Consider the following 24,477-nt stretch of genomic DNA (forward strand, 5'->3'; position numbering starts at 1 on the left):
GGTGCCGGCAGAGTTGTTTCCAGAGAGACTGCAGGACGGTTGCTGCCAGGGCTCATCTGCGAATAATATCTGGTTTTAGGTCCCCGTTATTTGTCACCATGCACCCCAGATACACAAAGTCCTTGACCAGCTCTACAATGTTGCTCCCGACACGAATAGGAGGTGGATCTGGTCCATCATCGATGTACATGAACTTTCTTTAAGTCCAGCTCTCTTGGACGCCGAGCTGTGCTGCCTCCTCACTATAAATTCCCAGAGCGTCTCTCAGCTGACTGTAGGTTGTATTGAGCAGGATGGTGTCATTGGAGTACTACAGGTAAGTCAGGTGGTAGTTGCTGAAGGACACTCCAGGGACGTGCTCGCAGATCCTGGACATCAGATGGTCGATGATGCAGTTAAAAAGGTCAAGAGCAGCCACGCAGCGCTGGCGAACGCCAGTAGAGATTTTAATCCAGTTAATACGGACACAGATCTCTGAGTTGCTGTAGAATAGCTTAAACAGGGAAATGATCTTTGATGGCGAACCAAGGGCTTGGAGGATGTTCCACAGTGACGAGTGCCATACGGTTTCAAAGGCGGCCTTTAGATTGATGAATCCGATATACAGATTGCGTTTTTTTTACAGAATTTGTGGGCCTCCTTTATCAGCAGACGGATGACAGAGATGTGGTCAATTGTGAAGCGATTGGGCATAAAGCCAGCCTGCTGGGACGGCGGTGACTCCTGATTGCTGGAAGGACACAACTAAGCAAGATCCTGGTGGAAACCTTGCCAGGGATGGAGAGCGAGGTTATGCCTCTGTGGTTCCTGACAACGGTGAATCGTCAAAAATAGTGTAAAATGATATGAGCGGCATGGATTTGGACAGCATGAATTTTTGACAATCTCTCTTTCTCTCTCTCTGAAAGAAAATAAGAATGAAACGTAACACCATTTACTTTTCCAAATAACTAATTACTCTTACATTCAGGTAACTGAGTTGCTAACTCAAGAAGTAATTTGTAACTGTAATTAATTTCTTTTTTAAAGTTTGTAACTGTAATTAATTTATTTTTTAAAGTAAGTCTCTCTCTCTCTCTCTCTCTCTCTCTCTCTCTCTCTCTCTCTCTCTCTCTCTCTCTCTCTCTCTCTCTCTCTCTCTCTCTCTCTCTCTCTCTCTCTCACTCTCTGTCGCACACACAGCAAGGGGTGTAGTGAAATATGATCAGTGCAGTAAAGGCACGCTTGGCGAGGCTCACCTCTTTTGGGTCAGGGATGCTCTGCACAAACAAAGGAAAGAGGTTTCCATGCAGCGGGTTGTAATTATCACTCACTCCGCTTTCGAGAAGTAGTGGCTTGCGACAGACAGCTGCCACATCATACATTGTTGTCAAGAAGTCTACCAGAGGAAGAAACATGCTTTTTGGACTTTTGGGGCTGTTCCTGGCTTTGACGCAGAGTTGTAGGTGCGCTCCACAACAGACCTGTTATCCAGGAGACGAACTTTTGGGTGAGTTGAGTGTTTAAATGCTTTTAACTGCTCTTTGGAACAAAAGGCGAGTCACTAAGTGATCTGCTCTTCTAACGTGCATACCTAATGGCTTCTCAGCAATGTTTTTTTCTGCGTTGTATCCACCATTAGCTTATTTACCCATGATTTAAGATTTTCTTCAGTTAAATATAATCTAATCGTATTGCGTTGAAATTTCTACCTGAAATTTCAAGTAAAAAGTTTTGCTCTGCTTTGTGTTGCTTAATAGCGTCCTCTAGTGTTTATTTTACGTCACTTGTTTTTATCCAGCTTCATGTGTGGTATTTTTTTTTCTTCCCATCCACAGGAAGATGCAGCAACAATGTGTCCGAAGCAAAACGTAAGTCATTCAGCGTCACTCATCTATTAATAATTTTTCAACAAATCATTAACATTATCCAGAGGTCAAACCCAAGCATCTAAAACGATCAGAAGTCAGAAAATCAGTATAAAAATATATTAAACTTTCTGTGATATTTCTACGTACTCCACACAAAAAACATGTTAAGTTAAATGAATAGTCTGAACTGCCTACAGATGCAATGTGAAACTACAATGCTGGTATAAAAGGCCTGTGATTAGCAGGACTGGGCTTTTCACTTGAAGTCAGCTAGAGCAAGCTTTGATTGGGTGCCAATTTCCACAACACCAAAAAGGAGGATGAATTTGTGGCCTTTAGTGAGCAAAGAAAAATCGCAACATCGAACTGAAGTGTACTCCCCACAAAAATATAATTTTCTAATTAACGTTCTGGAACACTCATCCTCAAAAGAGTTGCGGGGGTGCTGGAGACTACTACTACTACTACTACACTCTGAATTGGTCGCCAGATAAGCAAATACATGATAACAGTAGTATAATGATGCTGTACTACTAATCATACTAATAATGATAAAATGCAATGATATGTATGTAATGATAAAGCAATTCCAAGCCATTTTGTTCATCATCACACAATTTATCTATGATATACTGTATCATGGAGAGAGAGGGGCTGACAAAAATTCGCTGACATCAGGCGAAAGGCGTACTACACCATGAACTGGTCGTCAGATAGCCAAATAGATGATAACAATAATATTATATTATATTGCAAAGCCATGCCATTCATCATTTATCACACAATTTATCTATCATATGCCGTATCATGATTTAGATCAATGCGTAACAGAATAAAAACATACGAATATGGAGAAGTCAGATTTTATTTGTTAACAATATTTATTAAATTTTTTTTTTTTGCCAATGCACCTCTTTTTTAAAGTGCCGTGCCACAATGCAAACCATTTATCACTTAAAATGTGCAAATAAAATTAGCAGAAACTTAAATAAATGCTAAATTAAATAGTCCCTCTTCTTAATACAACTTTTGTGTAAACAGTTAGACTGGCAGTTATGAAAAACACCATGTAACGTATACATATATAAAAGAGAAATTGCTTAAAACATGACTAACATGAAACTGATGAGACACAATTTTTTCACATTTAAAAAAAAAAATATGAGCAGCAAAATCTTTCAAGGCAGGTTATAGTATGGATTCATACACTACAGTTTATATTGGCTAGCATTTGTTGTTTCGTTGTTGCTTTCTCCCCAGTTCTGCTCACGTTTAATGTTGAGTGAGTGCTACTTTTTCCGAGTCCTTGAATGCATCACTCAGCTCATACAGGTTTAGCCAGAGCGGTACAGTCTAAAATGATTAAAATGTCTTTATGAGAAAAAAAAACAAATCAGAGGACAAATGCCTTTACACCAGTGGTGTCCAAACTATTCCACATAGGGCCGCAGTGGGTGCTGGATTTCATTCCAACAAAACAAGATGACATCTTTTCACCAATCTGGTGTCTCACAAGTGTAATCAGTTGATTGCAGTCAGGTGCTGCTTGTTTTAGCAAAAACTTCACTGGTTAAACTGTCTGTGCTCGATTGGTAGGAACAAAACCCAGGACCCACAGCGGCCCTTGCGGACAGGTTTGGACACCCATGCTTCACACCATAACACTAGCAGACTTATCACAATCTGTTCCCTGCTCAAGCTTACTATTTGGAAATGCAGCTTCCTCACACAGTATGACCATTTTTTTGTGGCTCCATAATTTTGTCAATCACCCTGAAAAAACAGACATGCAATTTGTATTACATTTCTGTTTCCCACAGCTACCTGCACAGAGATGCATCTGAGCTACTGTAATGATGTAGGATACACTAGGTGGGTTCTAGAGGTTGGTATGACTTGATCAAAGATCACGCCCAGCTTTCTTTGTACAGCAATTGTGTTGCTTGGTTATTCTACTCAGTAGCTGAAATGAATGGCTTCTTTTTCTATAGCCTCGAAAGTAATTTGGACACAAGTCATTAAGCGTCTTCGTCTATCACTATTTTTATGTTAATGTATCCTCGTACAGTAGTATGAAAAAGAACCTTTTGGAATTTCTCACATTTCTGCATAAAACCACCATCAAATGTGATCTGATCTTTGTCAAAACCACACAGATGAAAAAACATTGTCTGCTTTAACTAAAACCGCCCAAACATTTATAGGTTTTAATATTTTAATGAGGATAGTAAGCAAACAATGACAGAAGGGAGGAAAAAAAGTAAGTGAAACATCACATGTATTATTTTGTGGCCCCCCCTTTGGCTGCAATAACTTCAACCACACGCTTCCAGTAGCTGCAGATCAGTCTGGCACATTGATCAGAACTAATCTTGGCCCATTCTTCTCTACAAAACTGCTGTAGTTCAGTCAGATTCCTTGGATGTCTGGCATGAATCGCTGTCTTTAGGTCATGCCACAGCTCTCAATGGTGTCTGGACTTTGACTTGGCCACTCCAGAACGTGTATTTTGTTCTTCTGAAACCATTCTGAAGTTGATTTACTTCTGTGTTTTGGATCATTGTCTTATTGCAGCATCCATCCTCTTTTTAGCTTCGACTGTCTGACAGACGGCCTCAGGTTTTTCTGCAAAACATCGTGATAAATGAATTCATTTTTCCATTAACGATAGCAAGTTGTCTAGCCCCTAAGGTAGCAAAACAGCCCCAAATCATGATGCTCCCTCCACTTTACTTCACGGTGGGGATGAGGTATAGATGTTGGTGAGCTGTTCCATTTTTCCTTCCCAAATGACGTTGTGTGTTACTCCCAAACATTTCAACTTTGGTTTCATCAGTCCACAAAATATTTTGCCAAAACCTCTGTGGAGTGTTCAAGTGCCTTTTTGCGAACATTAAACGAGCAACAATTTTTTTTTTAGATAGCCGTGGAGTCCTTCCATGAACACCATTCTTGGCCATAGTTTTACATATAGTTGATGTCTGCACAGAGATATTGGACTATGCCAGTGATTTCTGTATGTCTTTAGCAGACACACTTGGGTTCTTTTTTACCTCTCTGAGTATTCTGCGCTGAACGCTTGGCGTCATCTTTGGTGGACGGCCACTCCTTGGGAGAGAAGCAACAGTGCCAAACTCCCTGTAGACAAGTTGTCTGACTGTCGATTTATGAACATCCAGACTTTTAGAGTTTTGTATCCTTTCCCAGCTTGATAAAAATCAACAATCCTTGATCGCAGGTTATCAGACAGCTCTTTTGACCGAGCCATGATGCACATCAGACAATGCTTCTCATCAAGACATTTCTTACCAGGTGTGTGTTTCATAGTGGGCAGGGCAGCTTTAAACCACTCATCAGTGATTGGGCACATACCAGACTAATATTGTTTGTTAAAAATTGGTTTCAATTGCTCTTTAAGTCTCCTTAGGCAGAGGGTTCACTTACTAATTTTTCCCCCTTCTGTCATTGTTTGCATGCTATCCTCATTAAAATAGGAAAACCTATAAATGTTTGGGCGGTTTTAGTTAAAGCAGACACTGTTTTTTTCATCTGTGTGACTTTGACAAAGATCAGATCACGTTTGATGGTGATTTTTTGCAGAAATATGAGAAATTCCACTCAATACCACTGTACTATATTGGCTGGATTAAACCGCAAAACAGACCCCTACTAAGTTTTAACATATTATTCATTACAGTACCATACCCCAAAAATACTATTCCAATTCAATGTGCTCTTAATTCAATATGCACCATTTGTCCCCAATAGGTAACACCCCTCCACCAAGTTTAATTTGAAAAAAAAAATCTCAACATTGACTTTCCACACAAGGTTGTGGTAACAATGTGCAGCTCCTATAAATGTGTATGTTTTCTTTTGAAACACAATTATGTAATCTTGTAGAGCCATAAATTAAAATTTCAATGGTTTTACAGTACTATATTTCCAAACATCCTTGGCCACCGGACCCGTATGGATGCCGAATCGGGGGCAGAGTACCTTCTTCTTAGTGTCATCCATGGCCTCCTAAATGGCGAGTGCTCCCCTGACATTCGTCTCGTGGGCTGCTCGGTACTCGCATCACCCTGCCGGGATGACAAGATAGTTAAGCCTTGTCGCAGTACATGTGAGGCCCTGAAGAAGGACTGTTTCCATACCTTCGAGGCTATAGACATGGCCTGGCCATACTTCCTGGACTGTGACCGCTTCTTTGCAAGTGACAGAGAAGGCTGCTTTGACCCACTAGCGGCGCTCAAAGGTGAATACACATGGGCTTAAAGTTTTGCTACCCCTATGTTCATGAAAGAAGCACCCACATTGGTTGCAGATACAACAAAAAATAATGAATAATAATTGGACTATTCCAACAGAATTCTAACCTTTATCCTCTGATTTTAATCCTACCCCCTTCAGCAAGACAGGCTCAAGCGAGGTCCAGTCTCACACCAGAAGAACCCAGCACCATCATCCAGTTTACACATACGACTAACAGCCAGATGTACAATTTACTCAAGAGAACAGCAGCCAAGTGTTCCCACATCTCTCAGGTTTACAGCATTGGCCGCAGCACCGAGGGTCGAGATTTACTCGTCATTGAATTTAGCAACAATCCTGGACAGCATGAACTGTGTAAGTAACTAAACAAGAAAATTTCCTTGATGAACTAACTTAGACAATTTAAAGACTTAATAGTGTCTGTCTGAGGATATTTTGAGTGCTTAGTTAAATGCCATTACTAGGCATTCTAAAAAAAATAGCATAAAGTTCATTATTTTCTTTAATGTACTGATAAACATTAGACTTTCATATATTTTAGATTCATTACACACAACTAAAGTAGTTCAAGCCTTTTATTGTTTTAGTATTGATGATTTTGGCAAAACAAATCCCTATCTAAAAAAATTAGCATATTTCATCCGACCAATACAAAAAAGTGTTTTTTAATACAAAAAAATGTCAACCTTCAGTTAATTATATCGGTAAATAATAATAATAATAACTAACTATTATTATAATAATAATAATAACTATCCATTTGACTAGTTAATAGATCATTAGTAAACTGTTGATAAATGATTTATTGTTGATTTGTGAAGTATTTGTTAACAGTTTGTTAAGCATTTACAGGGTGTTCCAATATGGTTGACCCCATTCTAAATGCCCATGCTAGTTGATGGATCTTAATAAAACTAGATACACTTTATGTTGAAGGTCATAAGTTTTATTGGTTAAATATACAAAGAAAAGTACAAATATTTGTTGGTTCTATGGCAGATTTTCATAAATGTGCAACATGAGCGCTGCCTTCAAAATGCCTTATCAAAATGCCTTTTCTTTTGAAGTGAACGGCATTTCTTAACTTGAAAAGATAGAAATGCCAAACATTACACATAAAAACCTGAAACGTTTCTACACAAACTGTGTTTCAGGTTAAGAACACCCTGTAAATGCTTAACAAACTGTTAACAAATACTTCACAAATCAATAATAAATCATTTATCAACTGTTTACTAATGATCTATTAACTAGTAAAACATAGTAATTATAAAGTGTTACCATTATATCAGATATGCACTCAATACTCGGTCGGGAATCCTTTTGCAGAAATGACTGCTTCAATGCGGCGTGGCATTGAGACAATCAGCCTGTGGCACTGCTGAGGTGTTACAGAGGCCCAGGATGCTTCAATAGCGGCCTTAAGCTCATCCACAATGTTTGGTCTGGTGTCTCTCAACCTCCTCTTCACAATATCCCACAGATTCTCTATGGGATTCAGGTCAGGAGAGTTGGCAGGCCAATTGATCACAGTAATTCCATGGTCAGTAAACCATTTACCAGTGGTTTTGGCACTGTGAGCAGGTGCCAGGTCGTGCTGAAAAATTAAATCTTCATCTCCATAAAGCTTTTCAGCAGATGAAAGCATGAAGTGCTCCAAAATCTCCTGATAGCTAGCTGCATTGACTCTACCCTTGATAAAACACAGTAGACCAACACCAGTAGCTGACATGGCACCCCAGACCATCACTGACCGTGGGTACTTGAAACTGGACTTCAGGCATTTTGGCATTTCCTTCTCCCCAGCCTTCCTCCTAACTCTGGCACATTGATTTCCGAATGACATGCAAAATTTGCTTTCATCTGAAAAAAGATCTTTGGACCACTGAGCAACAGTCCAGTGCTGCTTCTCTTTCTAGCCCAGGTTAGGCGCTTCTGCCATTTCCAGCACACGCCTGTGCACAGCGGCTCTGGATGTTTCTACTCCAGCCTCAGTACACTGTTTCTGCAGGTCCCCCAAGGTCTGGAATCGGCCCTTCTCCACAATCTTTCTCTCCCCCTTTTCTGATTGTGCAGCATTTCCTGCCACACTTTTTCCTTCCCAAAGACTTCCCACTGAGGTGCATTGATACAGCACTCTGGGAACAGCCAATTCGCTCAGAAATTTCTTTCTGTGTCTGAGCCTCTTGCTTGAGGGTGTCAGTGATGGCCTTCTGGACAGCAGTCAGGTCGGCACTCGGTAGTCTTGTCCATGATTGCGGTTTCGAGTAATGAACCAGGCTGGGAGTTTTTAAAAGCCCCAGGAATCTTTCGCAGGGGTTTTGAGTTAAGATGATTTGCTCAATAGCTTCTTTAGAATACCTTTTCAGGATATGCTAATTTTTTGAGATAGGGATTTTTGGTTTTCTTGACTTTTTTGCAAAAATCCTCAATATTAAAACAATGATTTAAATTTCATTAAATTTCATTAAATATAAGGATTGAGTGCAATGAATCTAAAATAAATAAAAGTCTAATGTTTATCAGTACATTACAGAAAATAATGAACTTTATCACAATATGCTTATTTTTTGAGAAGGACTAGTATTGAGTAGAATTGTGCCATCTGGGGGACTAGTCATATAGTGGATGTACAGTGGATCACCCTTTCATAGCTAATGTAAATTTGTTCTTTATTCTATTGATTAGGTAGGACTGAGCACTGGTTGAGGATAAATATTATTTTCCATTCGACAATGCCTTCAACTTAAATTTACATGACCAAGTCATCAATCTGGTCAGTACAACAGACATGGGAGATGTTTTTCGGGACATTTATGTCTGAAAGCCATGTGCCACATTCTGTGTTTTTTTTTTTTTTTCATGTTGACGGTGTACAGGCAAACAATAGTCCTGGAAAAAAGGCAGCATTAATTTGCCACTTGAGGAATAGTCTGAGAGATATATGTTTTTTTTACCTCTGTGACCTTTGACCCTTTATCTTGTAATCATATCACCAACGCTCCAAATTTGAGTAAAAAACTGATCTGTCTTCAAGTTATCGAAAAATTAATTTTTTGATCCCTGTGACCTTTGTGCTTTGACCTCATTACCCCCAAATTTAACCACCTCTTCCATTTATGTTACAAATAATATCCTGCAAGTTTGATTATAATCCCTGTATTTGCTTTGACTTATCTTGAAGACAAACATACAAACAGAAAGACGGGACAAAAAGAAATACAGTAATTTTCGGACTATAAGGCGCAGGTGACTATAAGCCGCCACCCACCAAATTTGGCATGAAAACGGCATTTGTTCATAGATAAGCTGCACTGGACTATAAGCCGCAGCTGTCCTCACTGTATTATGGGATATTTACACCAAAAGATAATAATCGGTAACACTTTATATGACAGCAGCATCATAAGACCATATGAACCACCATGAAGCTTTGAACCAATTGGCTCTAAAGCTTCATTGCTTCAAGAAGCTTTGTTTGGCCATCTCTGCTGCCTTGGGGGAGACAGTCAACCTCTGCTGCCACCTGCTGTTAACACTGTTGCTGTCCAACATGCTTCCTAGCATGCATTGCTGCGCTAGAGATGTAAATATCAATCAAAATTCATGTTCTGAGCTAATTATTTCTTCAGTTACTGTTCCAGTTGTTTAATTAATTGGTAGTTATTTGTAGGTATTTGGTAACACTTTACTTGATAGTGGCACCATAAAAAGGTAATTAAACAATCATAATTATGACATGACACTGTCATGAGCATTAATGAATGCTTATAACAGATGTCATTTAGTGTTATCCGGCAAATTATCTCACTTTTGAATGGATGTAAAAGATGTGAGTTGGACATAAATGAGGTTAGTGACACACATAATTCGCCCAATGATAATCATAAAAATTCTTTAATGCCCGTGATAGTGTCATGTCATAATTATGACTGTTTTATGGCAGTATTAAGAGGCTGCTGTCAAATAAAGTGTTACCTATTAACTCAATTAAAAAAAAAAAAAAAAAGCCGCACTGGACTATAAGCTGCAGGATTCAAAATGAAGGAATAAAGTAGCATCTTATAGTCCGAAAATTATTGTACATAACCACCACCTTCTGTAACTTTCACCGACTGTTGGCGGAAAAAAATTATAACCATGATAATGGATAGCAGGGTAAAAAAATGCTAAAATAACAAAGTCTACAAGATAGATTCAAAGTATTCAAATTTAGTATTTGACAGTGAACTGAGGAGTCGATACTAAATACAAATGTATGCACAAGGCAACGGCGAGAAAGTGGGCTAGACACATGACATATGGCTGAAGGAAACTGACTGGTGGACACAAGTGCACGGATCATGGTAACAGGTAGCGACAAATACACAATGACCTGACAAGACAAACAAGACAGTAGGAAACAAAATTACAGTCTCTAGAGCAGGGGTCGGGAACCTTTTTGGCAGCGAGAGCCATGAAAAAATTTTTTTTTTAATGTAATTCCTTGAGAGCCATACTCGGAATTTAAAAGTAAAAATACTTTTGCCTTTCATAGGCGAAACAGCAACACTTTCCCCTGTCACCGACAACATACCCTGCAATCACACTGGACTGGGATAAACTGCTTACGTCCGTTGACTCATCTAAAACGGTGCCACATTTATGTCCTTCACTTGCATTGCCTCAGTGTGATTTCACATGATAATCTGATTGTGACCAGTTTTTGCTGACAGAAGCAAGTCTTTTATCCGTTTTATTATTTTGTCTCTATCCGAAAAGACGTCATAAAGTTCATGAACAACGATCCAACATAAATGTTTTGGCATAGTCCCCATCTGTGAATGGGTCTCGGTGTCTAACAATTACTAAAGCGCCAGCATAGCTAGCCGAAATCCAGTCACCTTGTTGGATCCGAAAACATGGAGTTGCTGCTGACTGGCTTGCACTCTTGACAGTAGTTCTTGACATGCTTTCTTCCTCCTACTGTCCATACTCTGCGTCCTTTTTCTTTTAGCCATCTTTTCAAAACTGTTTCAAAAATTGGTTGACTGATAACGTGGGTTGTTTATTTACAAATCGTACGGCAAACCAATGGGCGGACCCTTGATATGCACACATCGCATCTGCCGCTATTTGTACCCTGTAATAGTAGTTACATAAACAAATAGACACAATGACATGTATGCATGCCACCGTCCCACTTAAATTACTACAAACCGGCTTTCTAGTCACCGGTGACAGTCGCCAGTTCGCTCATGCGTGAAGAAGTCTGACGAAACTTTTTTTTTTTTTTTTTAATGATTAAAGATTTGTCTGCGAGCCAGATACAGCCATCAAAAGACCCCTATCTGGCTCGTGAGCTATAGGTTCCTGACCCCTGATGAGATCGAACCAGTTCAGATCGAAACAATGCCAAGAAAATCCAAAAGGGCTGCAAACAGTAAAATATCTAACACTCTAAACAATATTTTGCCACATTTTGTGATAGGTTAAAAAAAATTACATGGTGAATCGACCATTCCAAGTTTAAATATTCACGTTTTCCATCACTTCTTAAGGTCATACAATGGTAATGTTTACAGATCGTGCTTGTTTTATCCAATATATGTTTCTTATCTAAATACTTTAGTGAAGCCAGAGGTCAAGCTGATAGGCAACATGCATGGCAATGAGGTGCTGGGTCGCCAACTGCTCATCTACCTGGCTCAGTACTTGTGCTCAGAGTATAACTTTGGAAACCAGCGGGTTCAAGCACTCATCAACACCACACGCATCCACATCTTGGCCTCCATGAATCCCGATGGCTACGAGCTTGCCGCCGCAGAGGTAGAGGAAAGCAATGACCCGGAGCGCATCAACCAGGAAGTAAATATTGTTAACAGTAGAAAAAAAGACAAACTGCCATTATCCATTGTCAGTCCACTCTGCTTTGTCTTTCTGGAGGAGGGCTGAAGGCAACAAGTATTGATCAATGAGCTGACTTTTTGGAAATCAATTTTTAAAAAAGCAATAACAAAAAAATTTAAGGTCTAGTGGTTAGGAATAATAAACAATAATTTAATTCATACTACGATTTGTGGTTGCCGACAGGATTTAAGGCAGGTAATAATCGCTACTCCGGATTGATGTTATGAGAGGTAATTGCCACATGATGTGAGCATGACATCCAAATTGTTAATCTCTACCCATTTAGCTTGAAGTGAGCGACAGCCACACATCATTCTTAATACTTGCACAATGCAGAAATAACCATTTCTGTGCACTCCAGCTGACGTTAGCTGATACTGATTGCCAACCCCATTCTACATTGTATGATGATGCATTATTTCAATGACATCATAGGCTTCTCAAATGATTAGTACAAAAAGAAAATACTCAAAAATGAGGCCTCTACTGGACTGTCTCAGAAAATTAGAATACACAATATTCTAATTTTTTGAGACAGTCCTGTGTATATATACAGGACTGTCTCAGGAAATTAGAATACACAATATTCTAATTTCCTGACTGTCTCAGGAAATTAGAATATTGTGTATTCTAATTTCCTGACTGTCTCAGGAAATTAGAATATTGTGTATTCTAATCCTGAGACAGTCCTGTATATATACACAGGACTGTCTCAAAAAATTAGAATATTGTGTATTCTAATTTCCTGAGACAGTCCAGTATATCAAGTAATGTGCTTGACTCAAATGTCATTTTGTATTTCAGATACTTTCTGTTGATTACCTTTTGGAAAATAATTTATTTGCTTTTATTTGTAGCTTTAATAGAGGCTGTTTAAAATGGAGCCACATTGAGGCTGTGGACTTCATTATAACTGGTCCATACATTTCATGAAACAAACCATGTATTACTTATTATACATTATTACACAACATCGGACGGGCTAAGCTGCCTTACCCGTAGCTCAAATGAGGGCAAGTAATTAATGAATTATATGGATTTTTAAAAATAGTATTCATTTTTTTTTTTTACTATTAGTATGTAATTACAAAGTCACAACCCTCTGGGTACACTTTCTGCACAATGGAAGACAAGACTTCCATTTGGAAGCTCAAATAGCACATTATAGGTTGGAGATTGAACAAAAGCATTAAAAAAATTGATGTCACATGCAGAAGATTAATGTACATACAGTACAACATCTGCAATACATTTTAAAGCTGGAAATGCAAACCAAAGTTGTTGTGCACCAGATTGTGCTGTTATAAAATGTACCACCATTATACGGTGGTATGAAAAAGTATCTCAACCTTTTGGAATTTCTCACATTTCTGCATAAAAGCACCATCAAATGATATCTGATCTTTGTCAAAATCACACAGATGAAAATACAGTGTCTGCTTTAACTAAAACCCCCCAAACATTTATAGGTTTTCATATTTTAATGAGGATAGTATGCAAACAATGACAGAAGGGGGGAAAATAAGTAAGTGAACCCTCTGCCTACTAGTGTTGTAACGGTCGCGAACGATTCGTTCTTTTTGAACGAATTGTTTGGTTGAACGAGACCGAACTAATCACCATCTGCACTGATTCGTTCTATGAAGTTGGGGCTTGTTCACTGCGTGGGAGGGCGTTGAGCAAGCGGCAGCGTCTTCTGACATCGCACACGACCAATCAGACGCCAGCCTCATCGCGGGCAGGGGAGGGAGCGGAAACAGAATCAGGGTGTCTGTCACTCACTTCCACGTGTAGCCAATAAGCAGCCAGCGTGGAGGCAGGGGGGCAAGACTGAGTTATGTCACTTCCCGTTCAGTGACTCGGTTCTCCGGTTCCTGACCTAGCTTGCTGCTAACTTGACTTTCCAGTAATGCGGTGAACGAGTCAAAAAAAATGAAAGAAAATGACTTTGTCACATATTTGTTAATGTGGAGCCTATCAAATGCTGCTCAAACAGACAAAAACACCACACAAATCTAGCTAGCATGGTTTAGTGTACTACTTTTCTCAACAGACTCGGGACTACCTACAGTATGACGACATTACTACCAAATTTACAGTAGTTTAAAACACGGGTAGCTACGAGGCAAGCAAAAGTGAGCTGCGGTCGCGTGACGGCAGTGAAGGGGGCAGAGAACTGTCACTATATGGAGGCTTCATGGCAGCGATATTTACCTCATATGTGCACAGAAAAAAAGAACATTTAGTTTGATCACCAAAATACTGATTTGCAATGAAACTGTATATACATGTAAATTTTTTCCGACTGTTTTATTTTATTTTTTCGTGTCAGAGCGTGTCGGGTGTTGGTTGGTTTGACAAATTATGCCCATCCGTCCATCATGTGCTACTCAAGCGCCCAAAAACAACGCACGCGGACACGGGAGATGTCGCAATATGTCTACATTTTTCTTAACAGACTAATGGGAGTAGAAAGGCAACATTGTAAAGAGCAACCAATTATTTCTCGTCAGCATTTGACGATCTGAGATGAGGGGACGACAGGGGAGCTGACCGGATTATTTTATTTGTTAATACCAGTGCAAAAATTCAATACGATCATCTTAATACTGATTTGCAATTAAACTGTCAAATATCAAAATGCAGTATTGTTTTTATTTCAGAGCAGCACATTTGACAACTAGCTATTTACACTTCAGTTTTAACAATAGTGACCAAAAATAATAGTGATGAGAATAAAAACTAAAATACAACAGAGCGAGAGGTAAATATGATGTGTTGGTCGTTCCATATTTAGAAATTAAACTTTCGATTTATTTTTATTTTCGTGACAGCAAGCATGCCGCATTGGCTGGTAGCAGCAGCATTGTATATGTGATCAAGATCATGCTAAAGAAAGTCCATGCGCCCCCGACCCCAAACCCCCACTCCCCCCACAAAAGGAAAATGTTTAACCATGTCCTAAATCGAAATGCAAGCACGAGCCATGACTTTGATCCCATTGAACTAAGACAGACGACGCGGAAGTTCTCCCTCGCTTTTGCAGCAGCGGGAGGGAGACGAGGCTGTCTGTGAAAGCAGAATGATATCGCCTGTCACTCATTTCTGAAACTACGACGAGTGGTCAATGAGGAGCCTGTGTGCAAGAGAGGGAGGGATCAAGCAATGTCACTTCCCGTTCAGTTATACTGCGAAGCGGTCTTTGGTGATTCGTTCGGCAACGTCACTTCCCGTTCACTAACCGAACGATTCATTTGGGCGGGGAGGGAGATGAGGGGGGGCGAACGATTCGTTGAACGATTTGTTTGAACGAATCTTTTTACTGAACGAACCGGAATGGATACGTTTACTCAAGTGAACGACAGATCCCGTCACTACTGCCTACGGAGACTTAAAGAGCAATTTAAATATTAAACAAAATATATTAAATGTGATGGTTCACTTACTTATTATTCCCACTAATGTTATTATTTGCATACTATCCTCATTAAATATGAAAACCTACAAATGTTTGGGTGGTTTAAGTTAAAGCACACACTGTTTTTTCATCTGTGTGATTTTGACAAAGATTAGATCACATTTGATGGTGATTTTATGCAGAAATGTGACAAATTCCAAAAGGTTGAGATTATTTTTCATACCACTGTAAGTATGACCACAGTAAAGGCATTTGACCAGAAGAAATAAGCTACTTAGACCAGTACTCATGCCTTCCCCCTTCCATCTTTTCTTTTGTCTATCTACATAGGTCCTCCCACAACCAGAATGAGTCATCATTTATAATATTAAATAAATTTAACGCAGGCAAAATTAACACTTTACTCCAGATACTGCATGGTAGTGGGAGAACTCGAAACACTTCATCGTTTTTTTTTTTTTTTACTAACCATCAGTAAGCAACTCACCATTTAATGCATTCTTTAGTCATCATCCTGAACTTGTTTCCTATGTGATGCATTTGTAAACTCGCAACCATCAAACACATTAACCGTCAGAAATGTTCAGAAAAATGTTAACATGTTACATACCACCACTAGCAAATGGTCACAAATTGATAAATTGAAGAGCTAATAGAGGGGCTTGCTCTTTTGTGTTTCTAATCTGCCTATTTTGAATGCAATGGACTGATCACATGCTCAAATGTCATTAAATACCATTTGACATAAGACTTCTCTTGTCGGATATATGGTCTTGTCTTCATGTTAACAATGGAATTAACAGAGATGGCCTAAAATTTTCTTGACTAATATTCCAAATAGTTTTCTCACCACTTGCTTCCATGATGCTTACTCCCTCTAACATTTACATATCAACATCATCAATATGATTTATACCCTGTTTGAACACTTTTGTACATGTTTTAACTCTCTCAGTTGTTTGAAAACAAATATTTCAGGGCCACTTAATGAACGGTTGGACAAATGGCCGTGCAAACGCCCAGAACCTCGACCTAAACCGCAACTTTCCTGACCTCACAACTGTCCTCTACCGGAACCGTCGCAGTGTACACTACCGCACTGACCACATCCCGATTCCTGATGGCTATTGGTTTGGAAAGGTAAGATGAAATTACATCAGGTTTATTGATCATTCAAATCAATGCAACAGCTTTTCTGTTTTGTGTAAATGTCTACGTGTGTGGTGTGGGGGTCTGTGGATGTGAAGCTTTACAATCACATTGTCCTATCAAACAACTACAGTTGTATGAAAAAGTATCTGAACCTTTTGAAATTTCTCACATTTCTGCAAAAAATCAACATGAAATGTGATCAGATTTTTTTCAAAATCACACGGATGAAAAAAACAGTGTCTGCTTTAACTAAAACTACCCAAACATTTATAGATTTTCATATTTTAATGAGGATAGCATGCAAACAATGACACAAGGAGGGAAATAAGTAAGTGAACCCTCTGCCTAAGGAGACTTAAAGAGCAACTGAAACCAATTTTTATCAAACTATTTAAGTCAGATGAGTGCCCAATCACTGATGAGTGATTTAAAGCTGCCCTGTCCACTATAAAACACATACCTGGTAAGAATTGTCTTGATGAGAAGCATTGTCTGATGTGCATCATGCCTCAATCAAAAGAGCTGTCTGATAACCTGCGATCAAGGATTGTTGATTTGTATCAAGCTGGGAAAGGATACAAAACCATATGTAAAAGTCTGGATGTTCATCAATGGACAGTCAGATAAGTTGTCTACAAATAGAGAGTTTGGCACTGTTGCTTCTCTCCCCAGGAGTGGCTGTCCACCAAAGATGACGCCAAGAGTTCAGCGCAGAATACACAGAGAAGTATAAAACACCCTAGCATGTCTGCTAAAGACTTACAGAAATCGCTGGCACAGTCCAATATCTCTGCACACATCAACTATATATAAAACTGGCCAAGAATGGTGTTCATGGGAGGACTCAACGGAGGAAGCCACTGCTGTCTAAAAAAAACATTGTTGCTCGTTTATTGTTCGCAAAAAGGCACTTGGACACTCCGCAGAAGTTTTGGCAAAATATTTTGTGGACTGATGAAACCAAAGTTGAATTTTTTGGGAGTAATCCACAACGTCATGTGTGGAGGAAAAACGAACAGCTCACCAACATCAACACCTCATCCCCAGCGTAGAGCATGATGGAGGGAGCATCATGATTTTGGGGCTGTTTTGCGACCTCAGGGCCTGGACAACCTGCAATCATTAATGGAAGGATGAATTAAAAAAATTATCAGAATGTTTTGCAGGAAAACCTGAGGCTGTCTGTCAGGCAGTTGAAGCTAAAAAGAGGATGGATGCTGCAAAAAGACAAGGATCCGAAAATCAGAAGTAAATCAACTGCAGAATGGTTTCAGAAGAACAAAATACACGTTCCGGAGTGACCAAGTCAAAGTCCAGACTTGAACCCCATTGAAATGCTATGGCATGACATAAAGACAGCGAATTATGCCAGACATCCCAGGAATATGACTGAACTACAGCAGTTTTGTAGAGAAGAATGAATTTAGATTAGTCCTAATCGATGTGCCAGACTGATCTGCAGCTACAGGAAATGTCTGGTTGAAGTTATTGCTGCCAAAGGGCGGGCCAAAAAATATTGAATGTGATGGTTCACTTACTTATTTTTCCCCCTTCTGTCATTGTTTGCATACTATCCTCATTAAAATATTAAAACCTATAAATGTTTGGGTGGTTTTAGTTGAAGCAGAAACTTGTTTTTTCATCTGTGTGATTTTGACAAAGATCATATCACATTTGATCATAAGCAGATTTTATAGTGTCCGAAAGTGTTATTACATGTAATTGAGTTTCCTATACACTCACCGGCCACTTTATTAGGTACACCTGTCCAACTCCTCGTTAACACTTAATTTCTAATCAGCCAATCACATGGCGGCAACTCAGTGCAATTAGGCATGTAGACATGGTTTAAGACAATCTCCTGCAATTAAAACCGAGCATCAGTTTGGGGAAGAAAGGTGATTTGAGTGACTTTGAACGTGGCATGGTTGTTGGTGCCAGAAGGGCTGGTCTGAGTATTTCAAAAACTGCTGATCTACTGGGATTTTCACGCACAACCATCTCTAGGGTTTACAGAGAATGGTCCAAAAAAGAAAAAATATTCAGTGAGCGGCAGTTCTGTGGGTGGAAATGCCTTGTTGATGCCAGAGGTCTTCGGAGAATGGCCAGACTGGATCGAGCTGATAGAAAGGCAACAGTGAATCAAAAAACCACCCGTTACAACCAGGGTAGGCAGAAGAGCATCTCTGAATGCACCGTACGTCAAAATTTGAGGCAGATGGGCTACAGCAGCAGAAGACCACGCCGGGTGCCACTCCTTTCAGCTAAGAACAGGAAACTGAGGCTACAATTTGCTTTGCTTGTTTGGAAAAATGTCGCCTGGTCTGATGAGTCTCGATTTCTGCTGCGACATTCGGATGGTAGGGTCAGAATTTGGCGTCAACAACATGAAAGCATGGATCCATCCTGCCTTGTATCAACGGTTCAGGTTGGTGGTGGTGGTGTAATAGTGTGGGGAATATTTTCTTGGCACTCTTTGGGCCCCTTGGTACCAATTGAATGTCGTTGGAACGCCACAGCCTACCTGAGTATTGTTGCTGACCATGTCCATCCCTTTATGACCACAATGTACCCAACTTCTGAAGGCTACTTTCAGCAGCATAATGCCCCATGTCATAAAGCTGGAATCCTCTCAGACTGTTTTCTTGAACATGGCAATGAGTTCATATACTCAAATGGCCTCCACAGTCACCAGATCTCAATCCAATAGAGCATCTTTGGGATGTGGTGGAACGGGAGATTCGCATCATGGATGTGCAGCCGACAAATCTGCACCAACTGTGTGATGCCATCATGTCAATATGGACCAAACTCTCTGAGGAATGCTTCCAGCACCTTGTTGAATCTATGCCAAGAAAAATTGAGGCAGTTCTGAAGGCAAAAGGGGGTCCAACCCGTTACTAGCATGGTGTACCTAATAAAGTAGCCGGTGAGTGTATATGTAAAAGTTGAAAAGCAATAAAACTGCAACATAAATTAATGAAATGAACAAAAAAATTTTTTTTTATAATGGTTCAAAATTATTTTTCGAGCACCTTAGACGCTCATTTGCTGTGCATATAATTTAAAAAATAATAATAATTAAAAAAAATATATTTTTTAAAATGATTTTTTTCTTTGACCTAAAACATCTTTTTTTATGGATTTAATGATTTAGACACAAATGTCCTAATCATAATATGGCCCAAACACAAAAAGGATTGCTTCAATCAAAGAAAACTTTTTCAATGAAAAATTAAGTGTTCAAATGCAAATTTTTCAATCTCAAATATTTTTTTGCATTCAAAAACATTTCTTATGATTGAAATTCTTTTTTTGATCGAAGTGATTTTCTTTTCTAAAATCTATTTTTTTGAAGCAACTTATTTTTTGACTGAATAATAAAAACAAGAATGTCCTAGCCAAAATGGGGCCCAAAAGCAAATGAACATTACTTCAATCAAAAAAGTTGCTTCAATAAAATAAATAAATAAATTAAATAAAATACATTTAAAAAATCAAAGAAAAATAGCTTTCACATGCATTTTTTGGGAGTGTCTTGAGTTTCAAATTTATTTTTGCATTCAAACACATTGAGTTTAAATTTATTTTTGCATTCGAACACCTTTTTCTTTAAAAATTGAAGCAACATTTTTTTTTGTTGAATAATAAAGACACAAATCTACCTCCATATTGGCTCTGCCCAGGGGATCCAATTTTTGACTGGGGTAACTACATTGGCACGACACCGGCGGGCGTACCATATTCAATGGATGACAATCTTGGCGAAAAGTATTGCCTAAGCAGCCTGATTTAAAATTCCCCTCAAGAATGATGGGAAACAAAAAACGCTCATTGTCAACTTATTATTAGAAATATTCTTGTCAGTTAATTTTATTGCTGACACTGCGTTTCGGGGTCATCAACATGTTGTGCTCCCCTGCCCCAAAAGTCAAACTCCGCCTATGCATTTGATGGTGATTTTATGCAGAAATGTGATTCCATTCGGTTCAGATACTTACTACTAACACTCAGAACAGTACATATAATGGACTGTAGGTGGCGCCAGAGACCTTTGCAGTAATGAAATGGAGCAGGTCAATTCCCTTTGTCCAGTCTGCCAGCCTCCATGGAGGTGAGCTAGTAGTCTCCTATCCTTTTGACTTCTCCAGACACCCACATGAGGAGAAGATGTTCTCACCTACCCCGGATGAACGGGTAATACATTAATAGAAGGATGCCGCAGATATTAATAGTTGTTGATGTTGCTCTCATTAACATTTCCACATGCAGATGTTTAAGCAACTGGCTCGTACCTATGCAGATGCTCATGCCACAATGTCAAACAATGACACAGACAGGTGTGGAGCAAACTTTTACCGAACTAAGGGTATCATCAATGGCGCACTGTGGTACAGTTTTCCTGGAGGTGAGAAAAATATTTTCATTTTTTTCATGCTAAAAATTTAGTTTGTGTGTTCCAGGGTAGTGTACAGTACTAGCATTGAGCAAAAACCACCACACATTTGGTTTAAGTTTTGTATTATTAATGTACATTTTGTATTATTAATACATCTTTTTTTTTTTTTTTAACTTCAGTTTACCGTTAAAAAGGCAAACAATTTTGCCATATATGTTAAAATGGTTTATAATACCTGACACTAGCATTTAATTAAAACATATATTAAGGGAAATAAATCCTTGTCTAATTCCTCAAATTTTATTAATAATTATTTGTTAAAACTGACAATCGTTGCCAGAGGAACTAGCCAAAAATGGTCCATAGTGACAGAATGAGTGACTGAATAGTGTGTCAATCAATTGGCGTCCAAGATTAACAGAATCTGTAAGGACAGAAGGCACGAATTAGGGTGGTTGTCAAATTTTTGTTGTGCATGCATTTTGTGAGGACACAGTGAGTCGCTTCTTTTTACGAAATCGAAATGGTAACGTTTGCTGTTTGGATTACTTGGTTTTTTACATTGCTATTGGTGGCTTTCGTAAGTACTTCATGCAGTATTTCTGTTTTGCAGGCATGTCAGACTTCAACTACCTTCACACAAATTGTTTGGAGATCACGGTAGAGCTGGGCTGTGACAAATTCCCCCCAGAGGTTGAGCTTTATCCAGAATGGAAGAGGAACAAGGAAGCATTGCTCAGTTTTGTTGAGTCGGTTAGTACGTATACAGTACATTGAAGGTTTTCTTAACTTAGCAAAAATGATTCCATAATTTATGTGAACTGCTCCAGAAATTGACTGTATGAAAAATAGATTAAGATATACCTAAAGAAGGGCCATTAGTCGTAGTTCAGCTATAATGTTCATGAAAAAGCCAAGTCAGCTGGGATAGAACCTATTACCTGTGCATGTAATGGGAAATGGAAGTTTCATTTTCCCACCACACTGCTCATACAGGTCCATCGGGGGATTAAAGGTGTTGTCAAGGATGTTGATGGCAATGGGATCAAAGATGCCACCATCTCTGTCAGGGGGATTCGGAAAGATGTCACTACAGGCAAAATAAATCTAAAACATCACCTTGTTACTCTTGATTTTCACTGCCTATCTGACATCAACACTCTTGCACCTTTCCCTTTCAGCTGAGGGTGGAGACTACTGGCGTCTGCTGACCTCTGGTACTCACATCGTGACAGCCACTGCCAAGGGTTACTCCAGGGTCAGCAAGCGAGTCCATCTGCCTCACAACCTCAACAAGGCTGGACGAGTGGACTTCATCTTGAAGAAGGTCCGTCAACTGATCTGCTACATAAAGGGTTGATCACAAGTGTCACTCTCCTTTCCATCTTGTACGCAGGTTCCCCTGAAGCCTGAAATTGATGACCACTTCTTCCCCACAATAGACACATGGGATCGATTTGACCCTTACAATCAGTTTGAACGCTACAGCGAGCCAGATGTTGTTGAGGAAGGAATCGAACGACAGGAAAAACCTTGGTGGTGGTCCTACTTCTCCCAATCTGGCATCACGCCTCCAAACTGGCTGCTGCGAAATGTATAAATTCACGCGAAGACAAATCAGATCTTATTACACCACTGTAAAATGCTCTTTTGATGTATTTTTTGGAGCAGCTAAGATGTATTATCATTTTACCCAGCACCACACACACACACGTTTAAAGCTTGAAGGGACTTGACAAACTATTTTCTACCACATGTAATTCTACCGAGCATTTGAAGGTGATGACGTCCAAAAATAACGGCATGCACTATTGTGATGACAGACAGCTTCCAATTCACAAGTAAAGGCAGCTGCATAAAACGTGTTCATTTTGTTATTATGATCTAATGTTCATTTCTTATGCTTTGTATTCTACACCAGTCAAGTCACAAAAGCCTGAAAGTGTAACAGCTTTCTTCCCCCTTAATGATGAGCACAACCTTGCCACTTGGATTAGTGTTTATGTTCAGTCACTAAAAGAGAAGCTTTGCTTTGTTTTATAATAAAAATAAAGACATAAAACGTACCCTTATTTTTTTTAAAAATCACAATGTGATAAAAGAACGGCGAAATGCAACTTATAGAAATACAATTTATAATAATATCGTGTTAAAGTAATATTAAAACTGACGCATCACATGAGCAATTCTTTCATATTAGTATTAAATTTGACCAACAGAGGGCGCCAGTGTACACGTAAAAGAAGACTCGATTCTATCAAACCAATACTTTCTCTGAATATACAATACTGTGGTGAGCATGTCCACACCTGTACTTACCTTGACTTTTCAAATTTTTCATTCAATCATTTTTTTGTACCACTTATCTTCACGACGGCCGTGAGGGTGCTGGAGCCTATCCCAGCTTAATATGGGCAGGAGTCAAAGTACACACTCTGAACTTGTTGCCAGGCAATTGGTGGGCACATGGAGACAAATAACCTTTCACACCCACAATGACACGTATGGAGAATTTAGAGTGTCCAATCAGCCTGCCATGGAGGTTTTTGGGATGTGGGAGGAAACAGGAGTACCCGGAGAAAACTCACGCAGACATGGGAAGAACATGCTATCTCCACAAAGGAAGGCCGGATTGAACCGTTGATCTCTGAACAGTTTGGTTGATGTGCTAACCATTCAGCAGCAGTCAACGGCATAGGTTTTCATGGGGACGGTAGGGACAAAACAACTTTTCAGGATGCTCAAAGTGTCCACACCAACTTTTAAGCAACCGTATTTGCATTATATAATGAGGTCAGTTATACAGGAAATTTAGATTGTCTTCCCATTTTTTGTAAAGATATAATTGGCCCTACCCTTTTCACTTGCTGAATGTGCCGGTCCATTTTTTCCCTTCAAACGTATGTTTGATTGGCTAATGACTTGCATTTATTCAAAATTAGTTTTTTTTTTATTTTTTTTAATTTTTTTATTTTTTTACATCATTTATTCAAAAACATTTTTATTTGCAGCCTATGCAATTTTTTTTTCAAATAATCATACATTAATCATAATATATGTAAAAGGTTTTCTTTTTTTGTTGTTTTACTGTGCTTGTGGACAAAAGCAGTAGTGTTTTACCTGAAGGAAGGGTCAATTTTTATTTATTTTTGTTATACCATGACTAAGAAGTTTTTTTCAGTTACAATTAACTTTATTTAGACAGACAATGTTGAGTGCTCTTAAGACAGTTAAGTTCAGCTTTTGCATTCCTGGTAAATTAGAGTTTATTAACAAGTTTGTATTTATTGTGTATTTTAATATAATTTAAGCCATATTGCAATTTAAATTTGCTAATAAAATCCAGACATTTATTCTGGAAATTTTCCCAATGTTTCTTTAGTAGTTTTTGAAAACAAAGGTTTGACTGGAATGATGTATCACCTGAACCAATACACGTGAAAGTTAGTTTAATTCGATACATTTTTATTTTGCATTGATCATTTGGCTTATAA

At 38.9% G+C, this 24,477-nt stretch overlaps 1 protein-coding gene across 5 annotated transcripts; it reads left to right on the forward strand.

Moving 5' to 3' along the window:
* The first annotated feature begins 1,201 nt into the window (after positions 1–1,201).
* On the forward strand, positions 1,202–24,177 carry cpz (carboxypeptidase Z). 5 transcript variants are annotated; one of them, XM_057842409.1, is made up of 13 exons: positions 1,202–1,489; positions 1,818–1,850; positions 3,671–3,722; positions 5,786–6,108; positions 6,264–6,479; positions 11,737–11,972; positions 16,411–16,572; positions 20,680–20,781; positions 20,857–20,992; positions 21,597–21,736; positions 21,980–22,079; positions 22,165–22,310; positions 22,380–24,177. In XM_057842409.1, exons 1-13 carry the CDS (start codon positions 1,396–1,398, stop codon positions 22,581–22,583), a joined length of 1,944 nt encoding a protein of 647 aa, XP_057698392.1. In that variant the 5' UTR covers positions 1,202–1,395; the 3' UTR covers positions 22,584–24,177. The 5 variants fall into 5 exon arrangements, with proteins under 5 accessions (XP_057698392.1, XP_057698390.1, XP_057698389.1 ...); XM_057842407.1 differs by having other exon boundaries at positions 11,737–11,933; positions 20,623–20,781; positions 22,380–24,175; XM_057842406.1 differs by having other exon boundaries at positions 1,203–1,489; positions 20,623–20,781; positions 22,380–24,172.
* The last annotated feature ends 300 nt before the right edge of the window (positions 24,178–24,477 follow it).

This window comes from Corythoichthys intestinalis, chromosome 8, assembly GCF_030265065.1.
Source record: "Corythoichthys intestinalis isolate RoL2023-P3 chromosome 8, ASM3026506v1, whole genome shotgun sequence".
NCBI lineage: Eukaryota > Metazoa > Chordata > Actinopteri > Syngnathiformes > Syngnathidae > Corythoichthys > Corythoichthys intestinalis.